Below are 15,429 nucleotides of genomic sequence, written 5' to 3' on the forward strand. Positions count from 1 at the left end.
TTTAATTATTTTCTTACAAATTTAAAAACTTAAAGTTTGGATTTGGATTTTGCTTAACTTTAAGATTCTATACACTTTTATTAAAATTCTATTTTATTAAATTAAAATTCAGATTTCTAAAACTTTAATACAATTTTTTAAAAAAATTATATATGAACAAAATAATAAAAAAGATATTTTAACAAAATCACGGGCGTTTTCAAATATTTGCCCTTAGTAATTAAAGGTCGAATTCGGCTTTTGGGGCGTTATCTGTAGCTGCGGCCGGCGGTCGTGCCGTAGAACGACGACTGTGAGGTTCTCTTGGAGACCACCTCGCCGCTCCTGAGACCCTCTCCCAGCGTTCTCCTCTCCCGCGACCCTCTCCTCTCCTCTTGATTTCCTGCAATCCGATTTCCTCCGGCCTTTCTGTCTGGTAACCACCACCACAAAGGACTTCCGATTCTCGTATTCAGATTTGTTTTTCATTTGCGCCATTTATTTGGCATATGAGCCTGGTTCGAGCAGCCGAGTAGAGAGAAGGCCGGAACTTCCATTGCAGGAGCTTGCGCCGACGCCATTTAAGTTTAGGGGAATATTAGCAGTACTTCTTGTATCGCACTAAGAGCATGCTAAGTATGACATGGAAAGGTCTTCTTTTTTTTTCCTATCGTATGTTAACTTTTCTCCCTTAACAATTTTGTCTAAAGTAGTCCACCATGTGTTTGAACTACTAATCCAATGAACTGTGAATCATCTCTTGCAGAGTCATACTTAGTTTAATCTTTGTGATGCTGTTGTTTCATGTCAGATAAATGACCTTAAGAAGTACAAGGTAAAAGTTTTCGGAAGGGTGAGCAGAATGAGAAAATTAATTTTGCAATGGGGAAGGAACCTTTTTCAACGTCATTGCCACAGAAACAAGAATTTAGTTTCCTCGATGCCTGTTTTCGCATCCGATGTGTTACTCCTGATGACTTCTAGAGGATACTCGGCTGGTAGGATATTGCTAATTTTTTTCTTGGTCATTTTCCTGAAGTTACTGTGTGTCTACAAACCTTATTTAATAAAATGATGTTTTTCTGTTTAAAATTACTACATTTACATAAGTCGTAAGTGAAAGTTTAGCTTCAGTTGGAAAAGCTATAATCAGAGGAATTGTAGCATGCCTAACAGTTCTCCCAATTTTCCTTCTTTCCGAATGGTCAATTGAATTGTTTGGATTCTTGATATGTTTTTGGCATTTACTAGTTTGTACAAGTGATTTGTCAAAAAAAAAATGATGTTTGGGAAGGAAAAATGATGCAGAAAGTGTTTGAAACATTGTACCCTCGGTGTAACAAGGCTCTTTTTTTTTATAGAAAAATACTGGATTTGAGGGGAATTTATTCCATTATCTTTAATTGGCTGAAATTTTATTTAGGTTGCCGGAACAGGTTTTATAGCTTAAATCCAAAAATTTCTCTTCATTTTTTTTCATAGGCTTACTACATAGAACATATAGGTGATGTGCTGCTTTCTTGATGTCTACATTGATTTTGATTTTTAGATGTTGTGGTTCATGATGGTTTACAGTCTACAACCCAACAAGGGAAAACATATTTGAAAGTTATGAATTCACTTAAGCAACAATTTTGTTTCTTACTCAAACCTCAATCTTTGCCGATAAGATGACATTTATTTTATGATACAAATTGGGAAGTTATGTAATCAAGACAGCGAGACCATCATAGAAATGGCAATGGATCTTTGGCTCTGATGTTTTAAACCATTTTTTTGGTTGTCATTAATGTTTTGGGAACTGAGTTGAACGAAATATACACCAAATTTTGAATCCTTCACGAGATCACAAAAAAAATAGTAGAATGGTGCACGAAGCAAAAAATCAATTTGGGGTCCCCGGGAAGGGTCTATTGTACGCAACCTTGTTCTATATTGGAAGAGGTTATTACCGCAACTCAAACTCATAACCACTAGGTCGCACATCAACAACTTTACCATTGCAGGCTCCCCTTCCTTCGTGAGATCACATAAAAAAAAAAAGGGTAGCCCGGTGCACGAAGCTCCAGCCATGTGGGGTCCCGGGGAAGGATCCATTATACGCAGCCTTATCCTACTTTTTGCAAGAGGTTGTTTCCAGGATTCGAACTCGTGACCTTTTGGTCACATGGCAACAACTTTACCGTTGCGCCAAGGCTCCCCTTCCTTCGTGAGATCACATATCAAAGAAAAATTCGATAGATTATGTTTCTAATGAGCATAGCTGCAAATTCTTTTGTCAAGTTTATCTGGCGAACATATTTAATTTTCATGCATCTTGTGGTTTTTGCATTGGTAACATTTCTTTGCTGTCTAATTAAGGCATTATATGTTTGTACTTTGACCTTTCCCGAGCAATTCTAAATCTAGTTGGATCATCAAATGCTATTCTTTCAATGACAGAATCAAGTTCTGAGCTTCCACTTGACCTCCTCAGAATCATGAAACAGAGAATTATAGCAATTGAACAGAAAAACTCCTACCTTCAACAACAAATTAACCAGGTAAACTAAATTATCCCTTTCTAATTTTTCATCAAGATAACAGTTCTCTGCATCAAGTTTATATTATATATTTCTCAACCTAAAGAAATATATTTCAGAATGATCATTGCAAGATCCCTGAAAATGTCACTATGAGATACAGGGGAGATGATTGCATTGTAACAAGAGTTGAAAGGATTTTGTCTTTTTCTTTGTATGACTTAGAAGACAATGAGCCATTGAATGGTCCATGGAAATTTTTTAAAGAATCTGATGATCAGTTTTTTTTTTTTTTTGGGGGGGGGGGGGTTAGGCTTTAATAAGCAGATGTTGCAGCATAGTTTGCCAGTAACTAGATGCCGAATTTGCCGCTGCCTTAAAATCGAATGATTCCAGTCAGAGAAGTTCAATGTTGATGTAGATTCCTCTAGGAGAAATTACTGGTTATCAACTAGCAAGAGACTGTCTCCTTATCTGTCAACCCTTTTTCATATTGCCCTTGCTCTTTGTGGTCATGATGAGATAGATGCAATTAAGTTTTGTGCTATCATTCTTATCAACATTAACAATCCTGATGCTCTAAGTTCAATACTTTCTAGCATTTCTTTGTTTGGGATATGTGATCTAATGTAACTATTTTGCATATTTTTATCTTGGTTAATTAATGTGTCCCTAACTATGATTTTTGTATATTTTTTTGTCTTTGCTCATAATTTTTTTTTTTTTTTTGCATAAAGTTATGCAGGTTTTGTAAATTTATCCCAATATTTAGTATTTGTTCAGTATACATTAAATTAGTGAAATCTTACATGGCTCGCTAATTAACTAACTATAGAAAAATGCCTAATCACATTAAAAATTACTTTTTGCATGCTTACAAAAAAAAGGAACAAAAGGAGTACTGATAGAGCACCAGTGTTTTTTATTTACTAGTTTTATGTATTTAAAATATAGAACCTTAGGGTGACTGAGAATTGATGTTAGAAATGTTACAGACACAGATATATCAATTTTCCATTGTTTTCTCATGTTTGCTCTATCATTTCTAGAAACGTACAATCATGAGCTTTTTAGATCATAAGCTAATGTAATCATTAATTTTTCCTAGGAGATCATTGATTGCCATGATATGAATAAAACTTTTAGGTGCAGTTTTGTATACTTCAATTATTTCCATGATTTTATTGACAATAAAATTCACATGACTTAATAAACTTGACATATCTTGGCATCCAGAAATTTTGCTTATCACGGTTCTTGTTATTGTTTATTTGTAAGACAGGAAGTAGTATCAGTAGCTGATTATTCAAGAGCCAATAAAGAGCTACGGGAACTTGGGAGCTCAATGGAATTAATAAAGCAGCTTAGATCCATAGAAAAGGTTTTCTCTAAAATTTTGACTTGTTGCATGTGTGTTTGAGAGTTGCTAACATTATTGAACTCAACTTGATCACTGTTTCTTGATCCTCACTTTTTTTTTCACATCCGGACACATTCTTCAAAAGCCACATGAACAATGTATAATAAAGCTACATAGAGACAGAACATCTGCATAACATTTCTGCAAACCTCAACTCTGCATACTTTTAAGTTATGCACAAATTTCAAAGTCGTAGGATTTAGAAAACATCAGCAATCCTAGTCATACAAATTTGTTGAATAGATTATATACATATATGACTCTATTTACAATTTCATTTAAACTTGAAACTGACAAATGCAAAAAAATTCCCTAACCTCTGTGCCAACATGATTGTATGCACATGCATTTCTAACTCTTTGATCTTTCATATGGTTATTAGATTATCAGTTTATAATTGATTGGTTGTTCATAATTACTAACCAGTAACCACCGTTTTCCTTCAATATTTATCCACCAACCACTTCACCTTCCTGTTTCAACAATTCTAAAATAACCTGATTATTTTCTCTACTAATGGGCACCTATGTCCATTTTTTCTTTTTCTATAATGTTTTTTAATTTTCTTTATTATCATGTTACCATTTCTGCATGTGGTGTAAAGCATTGTGACAAATTTATCCTGGTTATTTTTTTTTTTTGTCTTTGTTGAAAATACAATTAAAATTCTGAAAAAAATATGATTATATTTACACTTTCGTAAGTCTGTTTTCTTTTAATGGAGATTATTTTCTTATTCATTTATACTTTTATAACTGACTATATGATCATGTAAATGGAAAATACTTTAATATACACTGACTTTAGAAATAAATGCAAAAGATTATTTGATTTTTTTTTCACATTAACTCATCATTATCTCATAGGAGAGACTGAGAAGAGCACAGGAAGAAGGCCAAGGGAAAAAAAGAAAGATGTAGTGGATAGCATAACTCCGCTTCATATTAATATCTAAAGCATAGAAATAGTCATCCTTTTTACCTAATGTTTCCATGCATGTATCCCACATGAATAGACAGCAAATTTAAATGAATTTGCTTTTATGTTTCTTGTACAAGAGAATGTACTCCTCAAGTTTCCTTTTTCAAGCGACTGTATTCACATTTACCCATCACACTCAATCAATAAAGTACAAATTGCTCATGATAAGATCCTTCTCATTTTAGATTTGTAGATTAGGAATAATGATCTGGTTACAGGAGATTGATGGTCTTAAATCATTGATGTCTGACTGTGCTGAAGACAAAGACATGAGCAACATGGCAGCTGAGGAATTAGAGCAAGCTCTAGTAGAGGAGAGAAGGTTTCAACATTTACTGCTCAAGTCATTGCTTCCTAAGGATGATGCAGATGAGAGAGATTGCATACTGGAGGTTAGAGCAGGTAAACAATGATAATGTCTCTATTTAGTACTTAAACCTGCTCTTTAACTTACATTATTCTCTATTCCATTGATAGCTTCCTGGTTGTTTATTGCGATTTATTGTCATAAAATTATCAGGTACTGGCGGTGAAGAAGCTTCATTATTTGCAATGGATATATTCAAAATGTATGTGTTCTTTAAAAAATATCCATGGTCTCACAATTGATTCTTAAATAAAGATATTACAGGTATGAAAAATATGCACAGAAGAGAGGTTGGAATTTTGATGTTATTGCCACAATGGAATCTAATATTAAAGGATATAAGGTAATTTTCTGTTCTCGACTAGTTCTAACATATTCAATCGACATTTGGTCTCTTTTGTTAATGCTTAGTTGAGAATTGTTAAACAGGAAGCAAGTGGGACAATATCTGGACCTGGTGTTTATGGTAGATTGAAATTTGAGAGTGGGATCCACAGAGTTCAGGTTTAAGGATGATCGTTGATGTATATTTTTGTGTGTTTCCCCCACTATTAGAAGATATTATTATGCCTTGGTTTCTGAGATTAAAATCATCTTTGTAACAGCGTGTTCCGGTGACAGAGAAATCTGGACGGGTTCATACAAGTGCAGTTTCTATTGCCATACTTCCTCAAGCTGATGAGGTCATTCATTTCATATACCTACTACTGTTGGATTACCATCAAAAGTTAAACATCTTATGCAAACGTTTCCCGGAACTTTACAATGAATGGCATATTAGGTTGCATTCAATTTGCACCATTTGTGATGCAATTTGAGCTCAAGTTCATTCACATATCTTCCATTAGTAAATTTAATTGGATTCACTCTAATTGTATTGGCTACAGTTGGTTAAAAGACTCAGTTGATTGTTCTGCCTTTATTGCTGAATTCTCCTTGCTAGTTTCTGTTCTCATTATAAGTGTTCCAAATTCATAAGTTGGTATATAGTTTTATCTTCTTCGCAAGATAACTTTTATTCATTAATTTCCAGATCTTGGTTTGGCTGTAAATCTTTTAGTATGGTAAGTTAGGACTTGCTATATGTATCACAGATTCTGACTTCTTGAAGGCGTGGCGTAAATTGCAACTGTCCAATCTGCACAACGGAAAGTGGAAATTGTCAGTGCTAAATATGCTCCACTGTTGTGATATCTCCATTGGTATATGTGATCACACTAGGTATATTATAGTTAGGTTATCAAACCTTAGTTAAATGCAGAAAGAGCTGATTCGTCTGAATGGCTATCCTCATCCACTCACAAAACTTCAGATTAGACCAGTTCATTCCTTCGATATGGTGTCAATCATGAATCATTCAAAACAACCCTATTAAATGGTCCTGATCTCAAATAATTGGCTGCCATATTTTTATTCATTTGAAGTCTGCTTAGTTTTTCTAATAGGAATGCCTTCTCTGAAGTCAGAACTATTCTTGTTTTATTTCATATAATCTTAAACATAATACATCTATACATTGTTGTCTTTTTTTCCCTCTAGGTTGATGTCCAACTTCGAAATGAAGACTTGAGGATTGATACTTATCGATCTGGTGGCGCTGGAGGTCAATCTGTGAACACCACAGATAGTGCAGTCAGGGTTACTCATATACCAACAGGAATTGCAGTTGCGATACAAAATGAAAGATCACAACACAAGGTATATATTCACTTATCTTCTACATTTCCTATCTCCAGCAAATAGAATGCTTTTTTATTAGAATTACTATGTGCCATACCAGCTTTTTGTTATTCAGAACCATCTGCAAGTTAATCTGTAGAGAATTACCAAAGGCGATGTAAAGCAGTTTGTAAACACCTAAAAAGTTTATCACTATAACCTACATTACCAAAGGGGATGTTATTTGTAGTTGGGTGCAAACCGATTAATCCTGAAAATAGATTGGTTTTATAGTCGTGTAGCCTATTCAAGTGAGTTCTTGATATCTGTAGAATCCATTGTCCTTAGTTTCTGAATTCAACCTTCTTTACTCAGCCCTTAGTTTCTGAATTCAACCTTCTTTACTCAGCCCTTAGTTTCTGAATTCAACCTTCTTCATTCAGAATAAGGCAAAAGCGCTCGAAGTATTGCGTGCTAGGCTGTATGAAATGGAGAGGTCGAGACTTCATACGAGCAGGTCAAAACTTCGTGCGGAGCAGGTAGGTGGCGGTATTTGGCATTCAGTTTTGATATATCTCAACGTCCGATAAGCATTCCAAGGTCTTTTACAGATTGGAAGCGGCGATAGGTCAGAGCGTATCCGAACCTATAATTTCCCTCAAGGTCGAGTCACTGACCACCGAATTGGGATAACAAACCATTCGATAGAAGATGTCATGGAGGGAGAGTGCCTAGACGTGTTCATCGATGCTCTTCTCTTGCAAGAGGAAATGGATGCCATTGCCTCATTCAGCAGTCAGTGATTGACAAAACATATTGAGTTCCTGGAATGGATTCAATCCAAGAATAAGAAACAGCTCGTGGTCAGAATCGATAGTCTTCGGTTTTTGTTCGTTGGTGATTTTGAAACTAGGGGATTCCTTGCTACTAAATTCCTTTGGTATCTATAAAGATTCCATCATGTTGTTGAATACCTGTTTGTTGATTCCACTTTTGTGCATTGCAGCATTGTTTATGCTGTAAACTGTAATCCTCAGAAATGATAGAATCATTAGGCAAACAGATATGAGGTTACCAATAAAGTTATGTTTTATCATTATTATTGAAATTGTATATGAATCAATGTAATTTAGGATTTGATTTGCTAAGTTTGTTTATCATAAATCAGATTAATTAAATGCATACATTTAAAATTTATTAAATTAAATGAAGGGCAAAAATAAAAAATAAAAAAAATGCTCTTAGAGCATCCACAATCGTGGGAGCTCTTAGAGAGTTCATTCATGTGGGAGCTCTTAGAGAGTCGATTGTGGAAGCTCTTAGAGAGTTCGACAATCGTGGGAGTTCTTAGAGAGTTCATTCATGTGGCAGCTCTTAGAGAGTTCGACAATAGTGGGAGTTCTTAGAGAGTTCATTCATGTCACTTTAAAATGTAAAAAATCTCAGTATCTCTTCAATATTAAAAATCTCTCAATAACTTTTCACAGGTCTCACATTTTTTTAATTCGCATACCACATATCTTTCTTCTAATTAAAAAACACCTCCATTATCATAATTAAATTAAAAAAAATATTTTAATAATAATAATTTTAAAAAAAAACGTGAAGGAGGGATTTCGTAAAGATGGAGTCACTCCCTACTGTTGTGTCGCCACATCGACAGTGGGAGCTCCTTCTCCGAAGGAATTTTCATGGTTATAAATGTTATAATAGTTACATATTCATAGCTACTATAATGTAAATATTAGGTGAAAGTTAAATTTGTATTGTATCAGTTATCATTTCTACTACAACGTGAATATTTTTGAAAGGATAGACCAACTCAAGATTTAATATAGGGCTTTAAATGAACTGAATGTTCATGAACAAGTTATGTATTTGACTTGGTAAGATTTTGTTTATCTTTGTTCAATACACACAAGATCGATTAAATAAACAAGTTTAAACAATTCACTAAACTAAATAAACAAATTTGAACACATGTGTTCAGCTCGTTAATATCCATAAACAACGTTTATGAATAATGTTCGTGAACTATTAATAAAACTTTTATCAATATATGAAATAAAAAAACCTTTTAAAATAAATAAACAAGTTTAAATTATCAAGTTTAATAACCAATCAAACAAGCAAAATTTCTAAAAATCAAACAAGTTGGAGTTGAGAACTCGATAACATCTAAACAAACTAAACTACAGTGAAACTTGAATTGAAAATTCGATAACATCTAAATGAACTAAACTCAAACTAAACTTAAGCTCATAAAAAATAAACTAAGTCAATCTTGAACAGTCATTTCAAAGGTTTAGTTTATTTTAGACTTAACTTAATTACCTTATCAAATAAATTTGAACACCTTAAAACTTAGCTCAGTTTAACTTATTTGCAATCCTAATTTAATGCTCGTGACGGGAATAATAATATAAATAATATATTTTTGAGAATTATGTCATTTTATATCAGAGGTTGGGACTTGGGAGTAGGAAATCCATTTTTAATAAAAATTAAAAAGGGGGCACAAGTAATGATTCGAATAAAAAAACAAAAGATGCTCTTTTTTTTTATTATTGCCCTAGAAATGAAGGGGGCGGATCCTGATCCGCAAAAATTAGATTAATTTATGGTCCAGTCTTTGTATTGGTGGGGGACAATGATCTACCTGTTAACAAGTGAGAGTCATTATCTCCCATCAATTCTTTTGTTTCGGTCCAAGAGAAGAACAGATCAGGATCAGGGGACTAAAGGATCTGCTCCCCATAATGAATGAACATAAAAGGTGCGTAACAGAGTGGTTTATTCTACAATTGTTTTTTTTTAAATAAATATTTTAACATATTTTGATAGAATAAATTTTTAATATGCTTTTTGTCTTTTTGATACTTACGAAATATCGGGGTGTTTAAAAAATATTAAAAATTGTGGAAGATTTGGAAAATTAACCGAAAATAAACTATGCGGGTGTGCAACATTTTCCCAAGTAAAACCCCGATCCGACCCGTCCTCCTCGAGACGGAGCTAGTTTTGGAAAGGGATGGCGTCCTGCGGCTCCGCTTGCGATCAGTCCCACTGCCGGCGGCCGGATGACAGCGGCGGCGCAGAGGAGGATGTGCCGGAGAGGTTCTCCGCATCCCGTGATTCTGACACATCGAAGACTGCCGGAGACGGGGACTTGGCGCGCTGCAGCAAGTGCGGAGAGGAGCCCAAGGCGGGGACGCATAGGGTACTCAACGGGATGTGTGCATCCTGCTTCCGTTCCTACCTATACGGCAAGTTCAAGCTCGCCGTCTCCACGAACGCCATGATCTCCCCCACTGACAAAATCCTCGTCGCCTTCTCCGGCGGCCCGGGCTCCAGGTCCTCCTCGCCAATTCTCTTCCTTTACTAAAGAGGAAAACGTAGCAAATGAATCAGCTCTCTCTTTATTCCTGATTAATTTTGTCGTTTAACTACGCAAACTTTTTCTCTTCCATATTAAATTGTCTAGTGAGGGTTTAAGATATTTTTCCAACTCAGGTCCGTGTTAGAGAAAATCTTGAGAAATTCATAGAATAAAAAGCAAATTTTGGTAGTAATACAAGTAGTCAAGCACGAAATTGATGTAGTTAATTTCAAAATATATCCTGAATTTTAGTAAAGAAAACATCTTAGAATTAAAGAAAAGTGATCCCCATGGCTTAAACTCCCATAGATCCCCCTATGACCTACTACTATTGGAAAATATTTAGCATGCTACTAACTATATGACAATCAAAACTCCTACTTTGCTTGGTGACTTCTCCTAAGACCAAAGAATTTTTAAGTGAGCCCCACTAAATTTACTCCCAAAAATCCTCTGGATGACTTATCCCTCTTTAAGAGACTTTCAAGAAAGATGAAAATGGTGTTTGAATTAATATTTTTGGCAACATTTTAATAATTTGAATGGTAAAATGACAAAGTATTAATTGCTTGGTGAGCACAAAAGAGATCTGCTTATTTTGCTAGTAATGGGGGTTCAAAAATTGAATATGACCGAAAGGTTGAGCTTTTATGATAATTAATTCTTAAAAATTGCTAATTGATTGGTTATGTGTGATTGCCTAAGCACAGCCTATAGTTGATTTGAAGCCGTAGTTTACATTTCTTGCTAGTTTTTTTTGAAAATTTTCCAATATTATTTGTTCCAGGCTTCGAAATTTTTCCATGGAGAGATCTTATTCAATTATCTAATGTTTCTTTCCGTGGCTCATTATATTTGTTTGTTTCAGAGTAGCTCTACAATTTGTTCATGAGATGCAGAAGAAATCGCTGGAAAGCTGGGATGCAAGTAAATCTCAATCTTTACCGGTTTTCGGTGTGGGTGTTGCTTTCGTTGATGAAAGTATAAGCTCTGTGATCCCATCACCCGAATTAGGCAGGATTTTCAAACATATCAAGTTGATCGTGTCATCTCTGGTTCCTGGTCATAAGGATTTGCATATTGCACCAATTGAGGATGTATGTTCTATGGGTTCTGATGATGGAACAACTAGATTGAACAAGTTACTGAATTCAGTCTCTGATGCTACTGGAAAAGAAGATTTTCTGGATCATTTGTGCATACTTTCATTACAAAAGGTTCTAATTCTAATTATTTGTATTTATACATGGACAAAAAATTGTAAATTTGTTAAATGTTAAATGATCTTCACCAGATTGCTTTGGATAATGGATACACTAAACTTGTGGTCGGGTCCTGCTCATCAACTATAGCACGCCATGTAATATCAGCAACTGTTAAGGTTTGTAATTTTTCAAGCTCTGTGCTCTTGCTTGTTTGCACATTTTCAAAATCATATCAAACTAGAGTGATCTTTTGATTACCACCATTTTATGTATCAGATAAGGCCAATTTTTATGCTTCACTTTGTTTGTTATGCACATTGAACATTTTTTTTTTCCTTTTAATGAAAATTCAGACTCTGTAACTCCAGTTTATTTTTTTTCATGAAAGTATGAAAGCCACTCACATGTGCTTTTCAATTTGGTAACATTTGTTTTCTAAATAGTTTAGTACAGAACTTTAAATACAATACAGTTTTGCACACTATTATTCCATGATAAATTTGGGGATTAGCACAATTTTGTAACCATTGCTGTGTCAAAATGTTTGTAGCATCTCACATCCAAGTCCATGTTTTATTATTGAAACATTTGTGAGACTTGAAGCATTGGTTAAACTTTGCTTTCAGGGTCAAGGTTACTCGCTTCCCGCTGACGTGCAGTATGTGGATGCAAGGTGGGAAGTTCCAGTCGTGCTTCCTCTTCGTGATTGCTTAACAGATGAACTAAGTTTGCTTTGTCAGCTTGATGGGTAAGACATATTTATAGCAGCGCATTAATACTTCGTATCTGGATTGTTCGACTAATTGATTAGATAGTCTGGAGACACTGCAGCTGTCCAAGAGGCCTTCCAGCTCTAATAGTATCAACAGTTTGGTTTCATCATTCATATCCCGCTTACAGGTAAAGTTTCCTATTATCCTCCCATTAAATGTGCCGTATATTCAGTTTACCTGATTTGACTTATTCTCGATTGCTTCAACTACTTTTACTTGTCTTTCTGTTCCAGTGTCGATTAAAGAATTTGTTGCATTTTCAGGATGACAACCCTGCCCGTGAGCGCACTATTGTAAGAACTGCAGAAAAACTCAAGCCATTTGGATTCAACAAGTTTGTTGAGAATAAATATCACGAGTTCATCCCTTCTCGTCTGCGTTGCAAGTTTCAGAATACCAACAATGGTGAATCTGATCTCGCCGAGGTCTTTTGCACATTCTGCATGAGTCCTCTAAGTGAGTCAGAACTCCATGACATGCATGGAAAGTCCCAAACCTTGGTTGACACATTTACCGCAGCTTGTTGCCAGAGCTGTTCATTCCAGATCTTGCCAAAGGAGTCTGAATCTCTCCAACACTTCCTTTCCTTCCTACCACAATCAATGACAAGAAAAGTGGCAGATAGCACGTTGGAACAAAGTCTGCTGAGGTAATAGTCGTTTCGTGCGTTTATACACGGCACATATGATCTCCCTTAGAACTCTTCATTGTTTGTTCAGGGAAATGATAGATGACTGTCTGCTGGTTGATGATGATGCTGATGGTGATAGAACTTAAAAGTATAAAACCATCTCGCCATTCTCAGCTTTTCTCATGGTAATGCATAATCATCATAAAGTTTTTAACATTATGGATCTCGTCTCCCATTTTGTAGTAGAATCAAATCTCTATGGTCTCTGAATTTAGGTGTTTTAGTATTAGAAATATATTTTTTTTCTGTGTCGTTGAAGATTTTTCCTAGTACAATATATTAAGAAATGCTGAACACATCAACTTGATGATGTTGATGCTCTTTTTTGAAAATATGATAAAGATCAGTTATTTTTCTTTGATTTATCGAAAAAAAGAGTGAAAGTTTATCATAGTATACATAGCATACTGTTTATATATATACATGTACAAGCCTGCAAAATTTTGATCTAGATCAAAAGAAACCAAGCAGATTCAGATCATTCTGCTGAACTGCAGCATGGGAATGGGATAAACAGTGAATTAGCGCCTTCTTGGTCTCTGTGGTTTGGTGGAGCTGCTCTTGCCGGGGAACGGGCAGCAAAAGTATAAAGGACTAGGAGACGGGCGGTCGACCGCCGGCGATTTAATTCCATGTCTGCTTACTGTGCTTGATTTGGAGCGCTGCTGCTGCAGCTCCTCCGGTGATCTGCTTCCGTCGTCCCGATGATTCTTGACCCGAGACGGATACTGATCTCGTGATGCGAAGAATGTCTCGTCCCACACCAAACCCGACGACCCTGACCGCCGGAACGTCGTCTCCGACCTTCGCAGCTCAGCCATGATCACTGCTCTCTGTCTCTTCCCCTCTCTCTGTGATCTGTGTCTGCACCTTTGCTCAATTAGCTGCGCAGATTAAGCAGGGAATAAAAAGCAAGTGAAGAAGAGTAGGAAGTTTTAAGCTGATAAATAACTGCCGATTTCGAAGTGTAGCTCTTGACGTGTTGGCTTCCTTGCGCTGACCGCCGGCGTAGGTACGCCGTGCTTGGCTCTAATCGCCGGTCAAAGTTGATTTATTTGCTTACACCGTCGGTCAAAGTTGAATTATTTGTTTTCACCGTGATTTAATATAGGGATTAATTTTTTATAGACGTCCGTTCTTGAAATGTTTTTTTTTCCTATCTTAGTCAATAGACTATAAATTAACGATCATGAGTCTAATCATAATGTAGGAGAGTTAATCCATAATTAAATATTTACTATCTAAAGCCATTGAAGTAGTCTATTTCGAATAATAATTTAAAAATGAAAAGTAATAATAATAATAAAAAAAATGTATACTAAGTGGACTAGAATGATTTTGAATACGAGTGAATTTGATAGTAAAATGAAATGAGAATGAAAATAAAAATGAAATTTATTTAGTTATATAGTTTTGATTTAGTCCCATAAATTTGAAAATTATTTTTAAATTATCATTCCCAAATTTATAATTCAAACATTATCTTTAATTATCATTACATTCCCTCGTTCTCAAATCCATCAACCAAACACTCTAGAGTTATATCGATCCAACCGAATTAACACCAAACCGAATTAACACCGATTGAAATTAAAAAAATAGTTGGGTTAATTTAGATTTTTTTAAAAAAAATATATATGTTAATCCATTTGGTTTAAGTTTAAGATATAAAAATAAAAAACATCAGCTAACTAATGATAAAAAAACGGGTTATTCTAATTTTTATCAAATTGATTGATTTTCAATTAGTTTGATTTATCAAATTTTTAGGAAATTTTATTGCGATTAATTAAAATTTAGTTTATTCAATTTTAATTTAATCGTTGTTGTTAACCGATTATTGTTACCTATTTAGATTGTAGATTTTTTTTTTAAATTTTTTTATTTCAAAATAAGACAAACTATTTCTTCTCTTCAGTGAAATTATTTCATTTCTCTTTAATTTGCCACCTCAACTAAATATAAAATTTGAATCTTTTTGTTTCAAAATACAACAAACTATTTTTTCTAGTCAATAAAATTATTTCATTTCTTTTTAATTTGCCACCTAAGTAAACATAAATTATTTCATTTTGTTAAAATAATATTGATCAATTAGGTTGAAATAACAAATAATAATTTAGTTAATTTTATTCGAAACACAGTGGACTATCATAATCAAATTCTTACACAAACACATTTACTGAGTGACACTATCACTTGAGTTTTAAAATTTATCCAATAGATAAATCAGTAGGAGGAGAAATCGTTCATCTCCCGATTTAGTAAGAAAGGTTGGATATTCAGATTACCCAAAAAAGAAAAAAAATGCAATTAATTGCTAATCTTTTTCCTTTTTTTCTTTTGTCAATTATTTTTACTCATTTGCCATCCGAAGTATTGCACTTACTAGAGCACGTGCGCCGAAAACAAGTTGGAGTTCATGCCCCTTTTGGTAATTTCATCCTTCCCGC

At 34.6% G+C, this 15,429-nt stretch overlaps 2 protein-coding genes across 8 annotated transcripts; both read left to right on the forward strand.

Moving 5' to 3' along the window:
- Window positions 1-219: 219 nt before the first annotated feature.
- LOC121991710 (peptide chain release factor 1, mitochondrial-like) lies at window positions 220-8,027 on the forward strand. 6 transcript variants are annotated; one of them, XM_042545722.1, is made up of 13 exons: window positions 220-415; window positions 508-630; window positions 791-977; window positions 2,422-2,522; window positions 3,784-3,882; window positions 5,088-5,304; window positions 5,423-5,471; window positions 5,534-5,612; window positions 5,699-5,773; window positions 5,875-5,952; window positions 6,809-6,967; window positions 7,372-7,467; window positions 7,540-8,027. In XM_042545722.1, exons 3-13 carry the CDS (start codon window positions 842-844, stop codon window positions 7,729-7,731), a joined length of 1,281 nt encoding a protein of 426 aa, XP_042401656.1. In that variant the 5' UTR covers window positions 220-415; window positions 508-630; window positions 791-841; the 3' UTR covers window positions 7,732-8,027. The 6 variants fall into 6 exon arrangements, with proteins under 6 accessions (XP_042401656.1, XP_042401657.1, XP_042401655.1 ...); XM_042545723.1 differs by having other exon boundaries at window positions 508-615; XM_042545721.1 differs by having other exon boundaries at window positions 220-651.
- A 1,874-nt stretch (window positions 8,028-9,901) lies between these two features.
- Window positions 9,902-13,935, forward strand: LOC121991711 (cytoplasmic tRNA 2-thiolation protein 2-like). Of its 2 annotated transcripts, XM_042545728.1 has the most exons (8): window positions 9,902-10,282; window positions 11,176-11,524; window positions 11,602-11,688; window positions 12,139-12,260; window positions 12,328-12,412; window positions 12,549-12,934; window positions 13,005-13,101; window positions 13,474-13,935. In XM_042545728.1, the coding sequence occupies exons 1-7, from the start codon at window positions 9,960-9,962 to the stop codon at window positions 13,060-13,062; spliced, it is 1,410 nt and encodes a 469-aa protein (XP_042401662.1). In that variant the 5' UTR covers window positions 9,902-9,959; the 3' UTR covers window positions 13,063-13,101; window positions 13,474-13,935. The 2 variants fall into 2 exon arrangements, with proteins under 2 accessions (XP_042401662.1, XP_042401661.1); XM_042545727.1 differs by lacking the exon at window positions 13,474-13,935 and having other exon boundaries at window positions 13,005-13,341.
- The last annotated feature ends 1,494 nt before the right edge of the window (window positions 13,936-15,429 follow it).

This window comes from Zingiber officinale, chromosome 6B (genome assembly GCF_018446385.1).
Source record: "Zingiber officinale cultivar Zhangliang chromosome 6B, Zo_v1.1, whole genome shotgun sequence".
NCBI classification, from domain to species: domain Eukaryota; kingdom Viridiplantae; phylum Streptophyta; class Magnoliopsida; order Zingiberales; family Zingiberaceae; genus Zingiber; species Zingiber officinale.